Genomic DNA, 17,443 nt, shown 5'->3' with positions numbered 1-17,443 from the left:
GAAATTGTCACTTTAGTAGTGGTAAAAATGAAAAGTGGTACCATGAAATTGGTAAACATGAAATTTTCCCTTCTATTAAAAAAAATTTGGTAAGCAAAAATAATCTCGTATTTTGAAACATGGATCAAAATATAGTTGAATATTATGTTTGCACGTTACCAAACATTAATAGATTTCACATGTTAAACTTAAAACTGAATTTACAAATCAATAAATCAAGAGTTGATTACATCAAAGGATACTTTTTGTCTTTCTTTATTACCTAGAGACACTTTCCACATTTGACACACTTTCTGGTGGGACCTATGCGTTTTTTTGATAAGTCTACCCTTAATGAGAAGGAAAAAAATGTTTGTGGACATGAATACATGAAAATTTGTAGACATAGGTACATTAATGTTTGTGGACAAAGCAAATTGTGAACGAACAATTTTAACGTACACATCTCTTATACACATCAATATCTTGTATAAATGATATTAATTATATAGAACGATGATATCGTTTGAACCAATAAATTGTGGATATACAAATTGTGGACGGGTTGATATTAATTATGTTGAATGAATGATATGGTTTGAACCAATGAATTGTGGATATACAGATTGTGGACGGGTTGATGCCATTTAGTATTTCATTAATGCCATTTAGTATTTTGGTTTTGGATCTATAACTACGAATAAAGCTCAAATAAATCATGGGGTTAGATCGTAATTATTAAGATTATTCATTAACTAAATGCACATATTTAAAAACTCATTTGTTTCATTTGAAAAAATATTTTATATACATAGCATAAATTTAATATTAACTATAGGCCATAAAATCAAACTTTTAGTGGTGATACTATACCATAAACATACAATACATTAGAATTATATATTTTTGAAATTATTTATTCACAAACGATACTTTTAATATACGCAAATCAGTAGGAAAACAGATTTAACCACGTGTATTTACTCTTTAAAACATAATTACTCAAAATTATAATATAACAACGTACTACAACAGTATGATTATAGTCCATCAGGATTGTATAAAATTTGACCAGGCGGTATATCATTTTCTAACTGGATAATAGGGGTTTTTTTGGGTTTTTACCGGTCTAATGAATTTTTAATTAACGAAATTTTTATTAAATTCAAACCAAATTATATACAAGGCGCCAGGTCTACCAATTTGACCACGGATCAGAATCAGATATGAAAATAATGCTTGAAACTCAAATATTATAATATAAAAACTTTTAAATTATTCATTTCTAATAAAAAGTTATAAATGCGTGCGAATATAGAATAAAAAATAGGTATTGCTTCTAAATCGAATAGGGATTAAAAATAATTTAGTTTGATGGTTAGAACTAAGATACGAATATATGACAAGAGAAAATCATTTTCAATTTAAAACTGACAATTCATAATGTTATTACATTTTAATAATGAAAACACATTGGTCTACAATATAGAATATCTATATTATTAAATCACACATATCATCTTTAAATCTATTCCGAACACATACCACACTTTGAAAGAAAAAAAATTGATAAAACATTAAAACTCAATTTCTAAGATCCAAAAAAAAAATGGTAATCTTTAAATAAAATTTAGATCAATAAGTGAAAAACAAATATATGATTTCTAAGCACGGATCAAAATCTGCTAATTAATAATAAAACAGTAACTATAACAACAATATGCTACAAAAGTGATATACTTTCATTAATCTACTTATTTTAATTGATTGGTAGAAAATACAATTATTATATAATATATGGTATATGTATTTATGCATTATATATTTATATTTTTAACAACTTTTACTAAAAACATATCATATTTAGTTATGTTTATTAAATTATATCTTACATTATTATTTTTGATACAATTTTTAACTAATTATATACCTTAGTTTTAATAATAATTTTATTATTTCTAATATCAAAAATATCTGATATTATAAAATGAATCAATTATATATAACTACTTATTACTTTTAAAATTTAATCAAACCATTAAAAAGGTTAAAGGTCCGCCCATAATTATTGAAAATTAATCTTTGATTTGGACTCATGAAGGAAATTTTGAAAAGAAACCTTAGTTTCCAAGACTTAAATGAAGAACTTATGTTCTAAGTTGCTCAACAGCTCCCCTCCGAAAGATCTCTAAGGTAGGCAATTGTTTTCTAATTGTTTTTTCTTATGGTTTTTGTGATTCTACTATGGATTGCTAATGAAGATCTGCTATGGATTGCTAATGAACTGTAGAAAGATGAATTTTAAAAACTTCAGAACATTCATTTTCATATTTTTGAACTTCATAATTCGAAAAATATTCCAACGAATTCTCTTTTTTGTTTTCTGGGAATTATTTTCTTGGTAAGAAGGATATACAGTAGGAAATGTGTGTCTGTGGTGTGGCTAAGAAAATAATATCTTAAAGATACAAACAAAACTTGCCACCTTATCTACATGTATTACAAGGCGAATAATAAAAGAGATGCACAAATGAATACTAAAAAGAAATAAAACATTAGAAGTAGAAGAAGAAGAAAGAAGCAAGAAGATGAGAGCTCTCTTGTGCTCACACCACTCACCACCATTATCATTTCTCTCAAGAACAATTCTCAAAAGCAAACCTCAAGATCCAAAAACCCTAATCTCTAGCAACAACAGGATCAGATATGAATCTAGGCTCCACGCTAGCCCTAAGGGGTTTCAGCCTTCTAAAAACTCTGAAAAGCCTGGTAAGTCAAACCCCGACCCGGAAGACGACCCGCCGATACCTCAAGAAGTGTTCGAGAGGATGATGGGGAGGATCGTGGTGTCTGTGGGGACACCACTGGGATTGGGAGTGGCAGTATTGAAACTATTTGATATTTTGAAGGATAAAAACGTCTGGGACGTGCCTTTGTGGGTTCCATTTTTTACCACGCTCGTGACCTTTGGTGCGTCTGCTCTTGGGATCGCATATGGGAGCTTGTCCACAAACCTAGATCCCACCAAGACTAACTCTCTTTTCGGACTCGAAGAGGCAAAGGAGAACTGGGTAGAGATGTGGAAAGAAGATCAGTAATGTTGATGTTTTTGCCTCTTGGCACTTGTGAGTACATAAATTAATCTGTATCCGTCAGTTTTTGTTTGATATTTTTGTTCAGATTATAATCAAATCTAGATTCTTAGAGTCATCCTCGATTCTGGATGTCTTATCCAAAACGATTGTGATTTAGGAGGATGGCAAATGATATTGATAATCATAATGGTCCAAACTCCAAAGTAGGAACATTTGAATCCGGATTTCAATTTTGATTGGGGTTATTCAGTTTTCAAGAATTTTGGTTACAGGTAATATGAATCGGTTATGGTATGATGTAAATCAGTTTGGATCGAGATTTAGATTTTAATAATAATATACATATTCTTAGTAGTAAGTTTAGGTTAGTTTTCAGACTGTTTGAATATGATTTTAGTTGTTTTTTGGGTATATCAAATAATTCAGGTTGATTTGGTTCATACCGGTTTGGTTTGGTTGTTCAAATTTGGAAACTACTCTTGCTTTTTTTCTTTCTTGAAACTAAACTTATTCTCATATAATTAAATCATTTATAACCTTATTATTAAAATATAAAATCAGTAAAAAGATGGCATCTAACGTTTTTTTAAGTTTTAGACATATATTTCTGATATTAAAAACATTGTTATCCCAAAAGAATTTAAATATATCTGTATATATGGATATTCCATTGATGAAGTCACCGTGTACCAAAAGTTATAGTCTTGTGGGTTCAAACAAAGATAGAGAACAGCAAATTTCACCAATTTTTTTTTTATCTAAAGATATATTCATTGGGAAGATCTTATTAGACAAAGTGTTCCGCATCGAATGTTGGAAGAGATCTTTAGTAATATATAAGATAGATGGACCATTCCACTTATCACCAATTGGTTTTATGTTGGAAATTCATCTAGCTTAACATGGTATCAGAGCCGGATCCACGTAGTCCAACCCGATGCACATCGATCTGGCTCAAAGTTGGCCCATCGATCCTTGTCCGAGCATTTCGAGAATGACGCTCAAAGAGCCATCATCTCAAGGGGAAGTGTCACACATCGGATGTTGGAAGAGATCTTTAGTAATATATAAGATAGATAAACCACTCCACTTATCACCAATTGGTTTTAGGTTGAAAGTTCATCTAACTTAACATATCTCACCAAGATATAGTAAAAAGAAAAGTAAAAAATAAAAGAGAAAGAAGAAAAGTTTTTCAAATGAGAATTTATGAAAAGTTCCTGAAAAGTTGTTGTCACATTTGTCTTTTTAATTGGTTTAAATTTTTAGATATTATAATTTAATTATATATTATATTCTTTATAATCTCATTTAAACGATATTTTGGAATGGAGGTAAACTAATTTTTCTTCGATTTCCAGTTATAGAAGAATTAATATTTTCTATTATAAAGAAGTACAACGGCAAATTTGATGACAAAAGTATGAATCAAATCCATGCAGCTGATTTGCTTGATTGATTCTCTATTTTAGAAAAGTATGATTTCTAACGAGACAAACATTCATATATATATTAGCTACTTTAACCTCTCTCTAAACTTGCTCTCTCTTCTCTCTAAATCTCCTAAAGGCAAGCTCTGTTTTCCTAAAGACAAACTGGTCTCACCTCGTCTTCCACGAATAGTTCCAAGCGGGTAAATCTCGTGGCTCCTTTGAAGTTTTGGAGCAACATAATGAGTTGTGTTGGACTTCCTCAATAGTTTCGACTTTAAGCTCAATCAAATCATGCCCTTCCGCTTGTTTTTCATCGTTTGTCCAAGGTCTTAGTTTGTTAAATCAAATTTTTTTTTTTTTGTGTGTGTAATCTTAAGCTTTTGTTTCAAATGTTCTTTGGTATTGTGAATGTTTTGTCTCCCTTCTTTAGAAGAACTGGATTTCTTTTTTGCTAAGAATGTTAATATCATTAACTAGTAATGAAAGTGATTACAAGTGGTGAGACTTGCAATACAAAGAGCTTCAAGAAGCTAATTTGGTTGTACAAGCTGCAAAAAAAGTTAAAAAAGCTTGTAGAACTTAATAGGACTAATCTAGTGAACTAGATTAATGCTAAAACTAAGATGTGTTACTTTGCACTAGACACTTGAAGAGAAAATGACTGAGCCCACCTTAAGCTGGAACCTGCAAAAGGAATCAATAGGCATCAAAGAAGTCTGATAATCAGAGTTCCCCTTGGGCAGGGAGGCTGCAATCGCATTAGCCGGAAGAGGTGACCAAGCTCTGCATCAGCACATACAACGCTACCAACTCCAGGACTATCAACAACAGCAAGCCTTACAAGACTCATGACTTTCACGGTGTGGAAGCAGGCGGTAGGGACAGAAACCGGCCACATACCAAGTCGGAAGGCTCGACGAGACTCAAAGAAAGCCAGCTAACATCTTTGGGCAGCCATAAACAATCAAATGATTTGAGGACAAGGAGAGGCAGAGCTCTCAAAACAGGCGAGAGCTACGACGAAGGTGAGAGACTCCAGACAGCCCAAGATCCCTTGCCGATCTGCGAAGAGGAGGAGCTCACCGGAACCGAAAGCACTAAACGCACTGCTGTGCAAAGAGACAGATCTAGCAACAGAGTAAACCTCCACGATGGCCTCTACATCGTGTACCTGCAGGAGACAGAGAAGAGGAACCCACACAAACCAGTGGATAGCAAACCAACGACAAAGGGTCTGGAGAACGGTAAGGAAGGCTCCAGGCGAGGCAGCGACGCTCTCCATTCCAGACGAACCGTACGGCCCTAGATCTGACCCAGATCTAAGAAAGGACACTTTGTTGCGAGAGATCTCCGACTGGCACCACCAATCGCTTCAGCTTGCTACACCTTGCTTCTCCTCCAGCGGCTTGACGGACGCCCGTCATTGCCGTCGCAAATCACCGGTGAACCAGAGAAACCAGAGGAGAAAAACATGTCGGTATAGATGGAATGGAGAAGGATGGAGGACAGAGGCAAAAGGAAGAAAGAAAAAGAAGGAGGGGTGGCGAAGAAGAACGGAACAGCAAACTTGCCGTCGATCTTCTGCACCGTAACAGGATTGTGATGTTGGCGGCGCTAGGTTAAAACGATTTGGGAAGGGAGAAACTCTAGAGAGAATATTTTCTCTCTCTCTCTTGGTTTTTTGAAAAAAAACTTAGCGGCAATCAGAAGCAATCAGAAGCATCTCACTTGCTTCTTGCTGGTTATGTATTCTTCAGAAGCAATCAGAAGCATCTCACTTTGTATCCTCCCTTGTTGGTAAATAAATTCTTATGGATAAAAAAAAAGAGTTAAACATTCACTCTCCACTACTTGCAAGGTAAGACAAACATGAGTAGTTCAAGTTGAGAGTGTCGTGGTTATTAATAAAAATGCCACCGAAATTATAAGATGGTAACATGTTTCTCCAAGAGTTTACACCACAAGTTACGCAGGACTCATCATTTCAAGAGTTGATCTTTATCACAAAGTTGTGCTTAGTTTGAGATTTATAGAGAGCACAAATTGAATGACAAAGCGTGAGGAGAATTATCAGCCCGAGGTGTTAGAAGGTGCAAAATCAATAGGTGCCTGAGCTGCTACAGATCAAGTGCATTCATATATTTTAATGTGTTATACAAATAGTTATGAAAAGGAATTTCATATAGTTTTATACGTTGAAAAGTTTTTTTTTCTGAAAAGTTAATATACGTGTGTTTAAAGTTATTATTGGAAAGCGTTTTATACGTTGAAAAGTTTTTTTTTCTGAAAAGTTAATATACGTGTGTTTCATATGCCACCACTATAACTCCCCAATGTTTCAAAGGAAAGCGTGGATCATCATGGGTGACTTCAACGAGATACTAGATAGCGGGGAATATTCAGGAGTCGACAACTTGACGAGGTTACCTAGAGGAATGAGGGACTTCCAGAGGATGGTTCTTCACTGCCATCTTTCAGACATGGGATATCAGGGACCACTGCTCACATGGTGCAATAAGAGGGAGGAAGGGCTTGTGTGTAAGAAGTTAGATAGGGTACTCATGAACGATGTGGCTCTACATAGATTCACAAGCGCCTACTCTATGTTTGAGCCGGGAGGATGCTCTGATCACATGCGTTGCAAGGTTCAAGTATTGCAAGCGGAGGAAAAGATCAAAAGGCCATTTAAATATGTCAATGCCATTGGTTCCTTACCAAGGTTCCTGCCTATGGTTAAGGACTACTGGGACACGACCGAGAAACTCTTCCTATCTACCTCTGCTATGTTTCGACTCTCTAAGAAACTGAAGAATTTGAAGCCACTGATAAGGGAGTTGGGCAGGGAGAAATTGGGGAACTTATCGGTTAGAGCGAAAGAGGCCCATGGCATCTTATGCGAGAAACAAAAGATCACATTGGCTAACCCGTCGGCTACGGCAATGCATGATGAGGCGGAAGCATATGGAAAGTGGCTACACGTAGCTGAGCTGGAGGAGGAGTTCTTAAAGCAGAGGTCAAAGCTCCACTGGCTAGACGTGGGTGACCAGAATAATGTAACCTTTCACAATTCGATCAGGTCTAGACAAGCTCAAAACACAATGAGGGAGATCAAATGTCCGGATGGCAGTATAGCAAAGAAGCATACAGATCTTAAGAATGAGGCGGAGAGATTTTTTTCAGAGGTTCTTAATCAGGTCCCAGCGGGATTTCAGGGAGCTTCGGTGGAGGAGTTAAAGGATCTCCTGGAGTATGAGTGCTCTACAGATGATTGTAGGCTGCTGGAAGGTGATGTATCAGCGGAGGAGATTAGGAAGGTGGTCTTTTCCATGCCCTCTAACAAATCTCCGGGACCGGATGGCTATCCCAGCGAATTCTATAAAACAGCCTGGCCAGTGATAGGGCCAGATTTCATTATTGCGGTGCAGTCTGTCTTTCAGTTCGGGTTCCTTCCTAAGGGAATCAACTCAACAATACTTACGCTTATCCCGAAGAAGGTGGCTGCTCAGGAGATGAGAGACTACAGACCAATTTCATGCTGTAATGTGGTCTATAAAGTGGTTGCAAAACTCCTCGCTAACCGGCTGAAGAGGATTCTCCCAAAGATCATAGTAGAAAACCAATCTGCTTTCGTAAAGGGCAGGCTGCTGATGGAAAACGTGTTGTTGGCATCAGAATTAGTGAAGGATTATCACAGAGAGTCGATCACTCCAAGATGTGCGATGAAAGTTGACATCTCAAAGGCGTTTGATTCAGTCCAATGGTCATTTTTACTCAACAGTCTAGAAGCTATGGGGTTTCCAGCTAGATTTGTGCACTGGATCAAGCTCTGCATCACCACCCCTTCTTTTTCAGTGCAAGTTAATGGAGATCTTGCAGGCTACTTCCAAAGTTCGAGGGGCTTGAGGCAGGGATGCTCGCTCTCGCCGTATTTGTTTGTCCTGTGCATGAATGTGTTATCCCTTCAGCTTGACAAAGCTCGGAGGGAAAAGAGATTTGGCCTCCACCCTAGATGTCAATCTATTTCTCTAACACATCTGTGCTTCGCGGATGATCTGATGGTGTTTGTAGAAGGATCCAAAGCATCGATAGAAGGAGCGCTATCAGTGTTTGATGAGTTTGCAGTCTGGTCAGGGCTGTCTATCAGTTTAGAGAAGTCTACAATATACATGGCAGGCATTGCAGAAGCTGAGAGGAACAGCATACTGACCAATTTCCCCTTCGCAGAAGGAAGCCTTCCTGTTCGTTATTTAGGGCTACCTTTAATGACACAAGCTATGCAAGCTCGGGATTATATGCCCCTGATTGAAGGGATCAGAGGCCGCATCAGTACATGGACCAGTCGGTTTCTTTCGTATGCAGGAAGGTTGCTCTTGATTAAATCAGTGCTGTTGAGTGTTGTTAATTTCTGGGCAGGGGCCTTCAGGCTACCGAGTCAGTGTATCAAAGAGATAGATCAACTTTGCTCTGCATTCTTATGGTCAGGGCCGGACCTTAAGACCTCTGGAGCCAAAGTAGCCTGGACAGAAGTATGCAAGCCAACAAATGAAGGAGGACTAGGGATACGCGCACTCAAAGAAGTAAATACGGTTTACGGTCTCAAGCTAATATGGAGAATGTTTGACGGAGACTCGCTTTGGGGCAAATGGATCAAAGCAAACCTACTTAAAAGCAAAAGCTTCTGGGAGGTGAGTGAGAAAACTCAAGTGGGTTCTTGGATGTGGAGAAAGATGCTTAAGCTGAGGGATATAGCAAAGACTTTCCACATGAAGGCAGTGGGTAATGGACGACACACGTCTTTTTGGTACGATAAATGGAGTGATATGGGAGTGATGTATGACCTACTCGGGAGTAGAGGAACCATTGACATGGGTATCAGGAGAGAAGCCACGGTAGAGGAGGTGTTACTGAGTCACCGTAGGAGAAAGAGACACAGAAGAACTATCTTGAACGATATTGAGAAGGAGCTGGATGTTTTGAGAGATAAGCAAAATGCTGCAGGTAGAGATCTGGATCTGTGGAGAGGCCCTGCGGGGTATAAGGCCAAGTTTTCAAATCGTAACACATGGCTGATGACTAGAGAGATAGGGGTGACGTGTACTTGGGGCACAAGTGTATGGTTTCCTCAAGCTACTCCAAAGTTTGCATTCATGGTCTGGTTGGCGACTAGAAATAGACTTGCCACTATGGACAGAGTGGCTAGCTGGAGTCCAGGGATTGATACTACTTGTTGCCTCTGCAAAAATGCCTTGGAAACAAGAAACCACCTGTTCTTTGAGTGTTCAGTCTCAGCACACATATGGAAGCAACTCACTCAAGGTATACTGCAAAGCTCGTTTGCTAGTAATTGGGATGCTATCTCAAGTTTGATCACCTGCGCATCTATGGGGAAGCAGAAGAGGTTCTGCCTAAGATATGTGTTTCAAACCACAATATACAGCCTGTGGAGAGAGAGGAACAGGAGGCGTCATGGGGAAGCACCAGCGCCTAAGGAGGTCTTGCTCAAGCAAATAGATAAGGCTGTGCGGAACAAGCTTAGCCTTATGCAGTCCAAGCGAGTAAAAGGATTGGAGGGAGTGTTACAATACTGGTTTGGAACTAGGTTGTAAATAAGTTTTTGCAGTCTGATAGGAGGAGGATTTAGTAGTCTCTAATAAGAAGAAGAGTTGTAAAGGAAAGGACTAGGAGTAGATTATAGTCTTAAACAAAGTCTCACTTGATGTAAAAAGGTTTTTTGGTGAATAAATTTAGCATTCATTCAAAAAAAAAAAAAAAAAAAGTTATTATTAATCATTAATAAAGATAGCCGGTCATGAGAGCTTTTTTAACAAGTTTAAATGGTGTAATTTTCAGAAAAGGGGAAATTGTTTTTTAGGGTAATTTTACAAATTTTCTTAAGACTAATATTCATCATCTCTGAGTCAAGATACGAAATATCATCGTAAGCCTTACTCGACATGTGGAAGCCCCCAGTCAATGTAGACTTTTGCATTTTCTTTTAGTAATTTTTTTTTAGTTGTGAAAGAAGACTTTCGACCTTGACTCTTTCTCGATTTCTTCATTGCTAAATTATCTCTTTCGCATAGTTCACACATGTTTACGTTTCCTCTACAATCGAATAGACTACGTAAAACCCAACATGGCCTAATGATAATGTAAAATGTTTGATTCTTTTGTATCCCAAACTCAAACCTCTTTTTTTTTTTTTTTTTTTGCTAAAATGTAAATTTCATAAAATGAAGGAAAGATTCTACAAGGAAATCTTATGTCTGAGCCATCTTGGCAAAAAGAAAGAAAAAACAAGATGGATCAAATAAACACCCTAACATGATAGAGCTATCTCAACCAAAGAGACATGAGATTACTAAACATTTTACGCTTCCTCTTGGCAGAAATAATGTTTCGCACTTCCCTATCTAGTCCAGCGAAAACTGATGAAGAAGGAATGGATAACTGATTATGGACCAGATTATTTCTTTGTTTCCAAATGTGAAAAACGAAGGCTTGTGAAAAACGAAGGCTTGTAAAGTGGCTACACAACTCAAACCTCTTTTGATACATTTTTTTGTTGAGAAGAACCTCTAGCTTTTGATACATAATGCATTTCTAAATCATACTTTTTTGAAGATTAAATATTATTGGCTTAAGACCTACAATTTGGTTATTATAAAAAACAATTTGAAAACCAACATAATGTATTTTTTGGGGTCAAATGTATATATATATATACATTACATGGAATTTGCATAATCCAAATATGAACGGATTCAACCAAATTCTCGCAACATATTGATTTAGTAATATATAGTACTTTTGTGATGAAGAAGATTAAAAGTAAAGATTATTTAGCATTAGAGAAAAGTCTACGTGAATGAAACTTCGCGAAACATGATCACTTGATTTTTTTTTCGGATATTCTATTATTCGTACTTGAGATAGTTTGGAAAATTAACCAAAATAGAACAACCAACATAATTTTTATAGAACGATCAAGAAGGTAGCTCTAGTTAGAAACTCAGAAATTGTAGATGATTAAAAGTATAAAGTTAACAAAGCATATACAGCATAAATCTTACCATACACCAATTGTGTTTTTCTCTTCAAAATAAACTCATACGAGAAATGTATATTACATTAACTCCAAAAAATTACCACACAAAATTGTGTTTTTCTCTTCAAAATAAACTGATACGAGAAATGTATATTACATTAACTCAAAAAATATGATTTCATCAAAAAGTTGTTACATTGCTAATATATATGATGTTATCTGAAAGAAATCTAGGAAAATTACATAACTGCACGTATTATTTGGTTCCTCCACCACAATTACAATAACAGTATGGTTGATGGTACGAATGGTATGGGTACGGGTAGTTAATCGAAAATGGATAGGCAACAAAATCTTCCGATTTCTTCGGTTCAGGCTTTTTCTCAGGCGGTTTAACAACTTCAACTGTAACAAGCTCTGCAGTACATATCTTCCTTAGCTTCTTCACGATTCTCGGTACATCAACTTCACCAACTACCGTCATTCTCCCGGTTTTGTCATCCATTTCTATCGAAGTAACCCCTAAAAATGTAACAAATTATGAAAATGTTAATTTTTCCACCTTATTAAAATTCGTGATCATATTGTATATTTTGAAATCTATAAAATACCTGAAAACCTAGAAACGGCCACCCACGCTTTCTTCCTAATTCCTTCTTCATGAACACTCAATTGTAACACAGATTTCTGTCATTTAAAAACATAAATATGACTGATTAGTTTCTATATATATAACGTTTAATGAACCATCTGTTTATTATATATAATCATTTCAAGAGCGATTGTGTATATATAAATATATGAAAGAAGGGGTGTACCTGCGCGGTCATGGCTCAAGAAAAATATAGAGAAGCTTTAGAAATTTCTGATATAATTTTTGAAGAGAGAATAAATGAGAAGAGATGATATCTGACTATTGTAAGTCCTACAAGATACATATATATACAAAAATTTCATAGGAATTTACGAGGAACTTAATATATGTGTCCCCCGAAAATTTTATCTAGTTTTAAATAGCAAAACCATAGCGAACGGCCCCAAAAAGAGAAAATGAGTCAATATCTATTAAAATTTCAGGAACTGTTTGAAAATTAAAATCAATGATTCAAGATAACGACGAAATCAAAGGAAATAAGCGACGAAGTGTCACTACTCATAACGTAGCGTGTACGACCGGTAAAACGTTAGTTTCTGACCTTCTTGACACTTCGGTCACGGTAAGAACTTCTCAAGCAAGTTCTCTAGATTCTCTTCTTGGAAATGTTGTATAGATATCACTTCAAAACCAAAACTGAAATTAAATTCACAACGGTTCTCTCTTATAATTTACAATTTATAAGTTTTACTGCTGTTGGATGCATGTTTGTCCTTAGTTCGCTTTTTAATCATAAGAAAATACAACTCAACTAATTCTGTTTAAAAAAAACTCAACCAATTCAATTTCTGTTTTGTGTTACTAGAACAGTCTGTTATTTTTCAAGTGATTAAAAAACTAATTTTTTTTTAAAGCGTAATAATTTATGAATTCCCTTTTGGGAAATTTTTTCAAAAGATCCTAAAATATTTTGTTTAATAAGAAAACACATAGAAAATGACAAAAAGAAGTTTCATTAAAAAAGGTAAAAGATCCTTCTACTCTAACTTTAGATTTATAAATATAAATAAATAATAAATAATTTGAAAATATTATTTTTTGAAAAAAAAACATTTTCAAACCGAAGTTTCTGATTTTTTTTCAACTTGAAATTTTATTCTGAAATCCAATTTTTTTATACTTTTAAATTTAAAATATTAATTTTCTTTTAAAACTATAAATTCCACCCATCTCTCAAATTTAAATTCTAAGTCTAGATTAGTTAAACTTATGGATATAAATATATTTACCTTTTTAATGAAATTTATTTTGACATGTGTGTTATATTTATGATAAAAATTATTTTAGTAATATTTTAGGAAATTTCTCTTTTCTTTGGTGAATAAAATGTTTGTTGGAGACCCTATGTAAGGACCCCAAAATTGGAATATATTGGGTATAATCATAGATAGGATTTATTTTCGTTTAATAATATGTTAGCCTATTCATCTATTATTTGATTTATGAGAAATTTACATCTAGAGACACATTATCACTTTACAATTATATCTAGAGACACATCTTGCTTTTGACACACTTTCTTCATGTGATTTGTCTCTTCTACCCTTTGTTTAACCAAACAATAAGTTTAACTTTTATTCCAAGTAAAGAGAAAAAATCAATTATGGAATCTCACATCGACGCAGCTGTAGCCAACCCTTCTTCTCCGACTAGAACCGCCGGATCCTCTTCACTGCTGCGATCTTCCTCTTCTACAACACAAACTCGCATCGGTTCTTATTGACAAGATCTGGAGCCGTTGTCTCTCTAATTCAATCTATCACGAGTTTCTTCCCTTGGTAACATCTCTCCTCCGCCGTTTGTCTCCACCCTGAAATCTCACATCAATGTCGTCGTTCTCCGTTTAAAATCAATTGTGCCCATTAAAAAGTCACAAACTTCACTGTCCGAAGTCAATTGTCACTAATGAAAGATAAAGTTCTTGGTTTTAACGAGATAGCTTTATCTGAATTGTAAAGTTCTTGGATTGATTGAATTAAATCCACATAAATCCTCAAATACAAAGACTATTGATGCTGAATTGCTTTTAATTAGTGTTTTTTTTTCTTGTTGTTGATGTAATCCTACGCTGATCTATTAAATTGAACTTTTTTATCAGCAAGATTAAGGTCAGAAACCCGTCCACAATTTGTATATCCACAATTCATTGGTTCAAACGATATTATTCATTCTATATAATCAATATCAACCCGTCCACAATCTGTATATCCACAATTCATTGGTTCAAACCATATCATTCATTCAACATAATTAATATCAACCCGTCCACAATTTGTATATCCACAATTTATTGGTTCAAACGATATCATCGTTCTATATAATTAATATCATTTATACAAGATATTGATGTGTATAAGAGATATGTACGTTAAAATTATTCGTTCACAATTTGTTTTGTCCACAAACTTTAATGTACCTATGTCCACAAATTTTCATGTATCCATGTCCACAAACATTTTTTTCCTTCTCATTAAGGGTAGATTTGTCAAAAAAACGCATAGGTCCCACCAAAAAGTGTGTCAAATGTGGAAAGTGTCTCTAGATGTAAAAGAAAGACAAAAAGTGTCTTTTGATGTAATCAACTCAAAGTAAAGAGCAAAGAGCGTTATAAATACTAATCAAAGGCTAAGACGACACAGTGTGTTTACTTATAACCTTCAAACGGCAGGTAGTGTTTCTTCCAATGAAACATTTTAACTGATATTTGGATATGACGACGACGACTTCCGCTTACGTTTCACCCCGCCGTTCGATTCGAAAATTTACGCTTAAAGCGGCTCTCTCTTTTTTGCTCTTGTGAATTTGTGAGAGAAGAGACGAAAAGGGTAGAGGAATGGCGAAGAAACTAAGCGGGAAGACGACCATGGATGACGTAGATCGATTGTTTCAGTGTTTCAAGTGTGGAATCTCTCCTCCTGGTCAGCTTTCCTTCTTTCCCTCTCTCTCTCTCTCTGTTACCAATCTCATCTCCTGTCTTCATTTTCAGCCTCTGCTATGAGAGAAAAGAAACGGAGCAAAAAGATGTCGAATCCCGATAACAACACTCCTCCTGGGACCCGTAAGAGCTTGCAGACAACTTCTTTGTCTGGAAAAAGAAACCAGATTGATGCAAGTCCCAGTCTTGACTCCCTTGTATGTTATCACCAACCCAACTTGTTGTCTTTATTTTCATTGGGTTATTATTATGATTGTCTTTTTATATCATATCCCCAGTCTGGTTCCAGTAATGTAAAGAAGACTATTGGGAGACTGTTCTCACCAGTTGTATTCTACGGCTCTCCCAATGGCGTTCCTCCCAAGAGGCCCTTGAGTTTGTTAAGGCTGTTGCGCGAGATACGTATTGATCTCACTGAAGAAAGGAAAGCAATCTCCAGGTATATGTTTGAAGTTTTTAAAATTCATCTTTCTACACTTCATTAGCAATCCATAGCAGATCTTCATTAGCAATCCATAGTAGAATCACAAAAACCATAAGAAAAAACAATTAGAAAACAATTGCCTACCTTAGAGATCTTTCGGAGGGGAGCTGTTGAGCAACTTAGAACATAAGTTCTTCATTTAAGTCTTGGAAACTAAGGTTTCTTTTCAAAATTTCCTTCATGAGTCCAAATCAAAGATTAATTTTCAATAATTATGGGCGGACCTTTAACCTTTTTAATGGTTTGATTAAATTTTAAAAGTAATAAGTAGTTATATATAATTGATTCATTTTATAATATCAGATATTTTTGATATTAGAAATAATAAAATTATTATTAAAACTAAGGTATATAATTAGTTAAAAATTGTATCGAAAATAATAATGTAAGATATAATTTAATAAACATAACTAAATATGATATGTTTTTAGTAAAAGTTGTTAAAAATATAAATATATAATGCATAAATACATATACCATATATTATATAATAATTGTATTTTCTACCAATCAATTAAAATAAGTAGATTAATGAAAGTATATCACTTTTGTAGCATATTGTTGTTATAGCTACTGTTTAATTATTAATTAGCAGGTTTTGATCCGTGCTTAGAAATCACATATTTATTTTTCACTTATTGATTCAAATTTTATTTAAAGATTACCATTATTTTTTGTTTTGGATCTTAGAAATTGAGTTTTAATGTTTTATCAATTTTTTTCTTTCAAAGTGTGGTATTTGTTCGGAATAGATTTAAAGATGATATGTGTGCTTTAATAATATAGATATTCTATATTGTAGACCAAGGTGTTTTCATTATTAAAATGTAATAACATTATGAATTGTCAGTTTTAAATTGAAAATGATTTTCTCTTGTTATATATTCGTATCTTAGCTCTAACCTTCAAACTAAATTATTTTTAATCGCTATCCGATTTAGAAGCTATACCTATTTTCTATCCGTTTTTTCAAAGCGCAAGATTCTTTTTTTTGTTGACTATTTTGATAAAATTCGCACGAATTTGTAATTTTTTATTAGAAATGAATAATTTAAAAGTTTTTATATTATAATGTTTGAGTTTCAAGCAATATTTTCATATCTGATCAAGATCCGTAATAAAATTGGTAGACTTGATGCCTTGTATATAATTTGGTTTGAATTTAATGAAAATTTCGTTAATTAAAAATTCAATGGACCGGTAAAAACCCAAAAAACTAGCTATTATCCAGTTGGAAAATGATATACCGCTTGGTAAAATTTTATACAATTCCGATGGACTATAATCAATACTTTTGTAGTACGTTGTTATATTATAATTTTGAGTAATTATGTTTTAAAGAATAAACTCACGTGGTTAAATCTGTTTTTCTACTGATTTGCGTATATTAAAAGTATCGCTTGTGAATAAATAATTTCAAAAATATATAATTCTAATGCATTGTATGTTTATGGTTTAGTATCACCACTAAAAGTTTGATTTTATGGCCTATAGTTAATACTAAATTTATTTTATGTATATAAAATGTTTTTCCAAATGAAACAAATGAGTTTTTAAATATGTGCATTTAGTTAGTGAATAATCATAATTATTACGATCTAAACCCATGATTTATTTGAGCTGTATTCGTAGTTATAGATCCAAAACCAAAATACTAAAATGGCATTAATGAAATTTAAAATTTTTTCAGAAAAGTAAAGAGCCTTATAAATACTAATCAAAGGCTAAGACGACACAGTGTGTTTACTTATAACCTTTAAACGGCAGGTAGTGTTTCTTCCAAAGAAACATTTCAATTGATATTTCGAGATGAC

The 17,443-nt window shown here is 34.4% G+C and overlaps 3 protein-coding genes across 3 annotated transcripts; 2 read left to right on the top strand and 1 right to left on the bottom strand.

Annotated features, from left to right (window-relative positions):
- Positions 1-2,017: 2,017 nt before the first annotated feature.
- LOC106391554 (uncharacterized protein PAM68-like) lies at positions 2,018-3,189 on the top strand. Its single transcript, XM_013832231.3, has one exon. The coding sequence runs from the start codon at positions 2,568-2,570 to the stop codon at positions 3,075-3,077; it is 510 nt and encodes a 169-aa protein (XP_013687685.1). The 5' UTR covers positions 2,018-2,567; the 3' UTR covers positions 3,078-3,189.
- Positions 3,190-11,693: 8,504 nt separating this feature from the next.
- Positions 11,694-12,584, bottom strand: LOC106419232 (heavy metal-associated isoprenylated plant protein 13). Its single transcript, XM_013859993.3, has 3 exons — positions 12,374-12,584; positions 12,167-12,242; positions 11,694-12,077 (listed from the first exon to the last, which is right to left on the bottom strand). The coding sequence occupies exons 1-3, from the start codon at positions 12,383-12,385 to the stop codon at positions 11,812-11,814; spliced, it is 354 nt and encodes a 117-aa protein (XP_013715447.1). The 5' UTR covers positions 12,386-12,584; the 3' UTR covers positions 11,694-11,811.
- Positions 12,585-14,879: 2,295 nt separating this feature from the next.
- On the top strand, positions 14,880-15,630 carry LOC125589146. The gene is made up of 3 exons (XM_048761454.1): positions 14,880-15,128; positions 15,197-15,342; positions 15,424-15,630. The coding sequence occupies exons 1-3, from the start codon at positions 15,044-15,046 to the stop codon at positions 15,628-15,630; spliced, it is 438 nt and encodes a 145-aa protein (XP_048617411.1). The 5' UTR covers positions 14,880-15,043.
- The last annotated feature ends 1,813 nt before the right edge of the window (positions 15,631-17,443 follow it).

Source organism: Brassica napus, chromosome A2 (genome assembly GCF_020379485.1).
Source record: "Brassica napus cultivar Da-Ae chromosome A2, Da-Ae, whole genome shotgun sequence".
In the NCBI taxonomy this organism is placed as follows: domain Eukaryota; kingdom Viridiplantae; phylum Streptophyta; class Magnoliopsida; order Brassicales; family Brassicaceae; genus Brassica; species Brassica napus.
Note: the sequence above shows the minus strand (reverse complement) of the source record. Positions and strands in the feature narration are given on the sequence as shown.

Coding starts and splice junctions, on each gene's coding strand:
- LOC106391554 (XM_013832231.3), top strand. CDS start 2,568: ATGAGAGCTCTCTTGTGCTCACACCACTCACCACCATTATCATTTCTC.
- LOC106419232 (XM_013859993.3), bottom strand. Junction 12,078..12,166: donor GGCCGTTTCTAGGTTTTCAG/GTATTTTATAGA, acceptor TTACATTTTTAG/GGGTTACTTCGATAGAAATG.
- LOC125589146 (XM_048761454.1), top strand. CDS start 15,044: ATGGCGAAGAAACTAAGCGGGAAGACGACCATGGATGACGTAGATCGA. Junction 15,129..15,196: donor GTGTGGAATCTCTCCTCCTG/GTCAGCTTTCCT, acceptor CTTCATTTTCAG/CCTCTGCTATGAGAGAAAAG. Junction 15,343..15,423: donor GTCCCAGTCTTGACTCCCTT/GTATGTTATCAC, acceptor TCATATCCCCAG/TCTGGTTCCAGTAATGTAAA.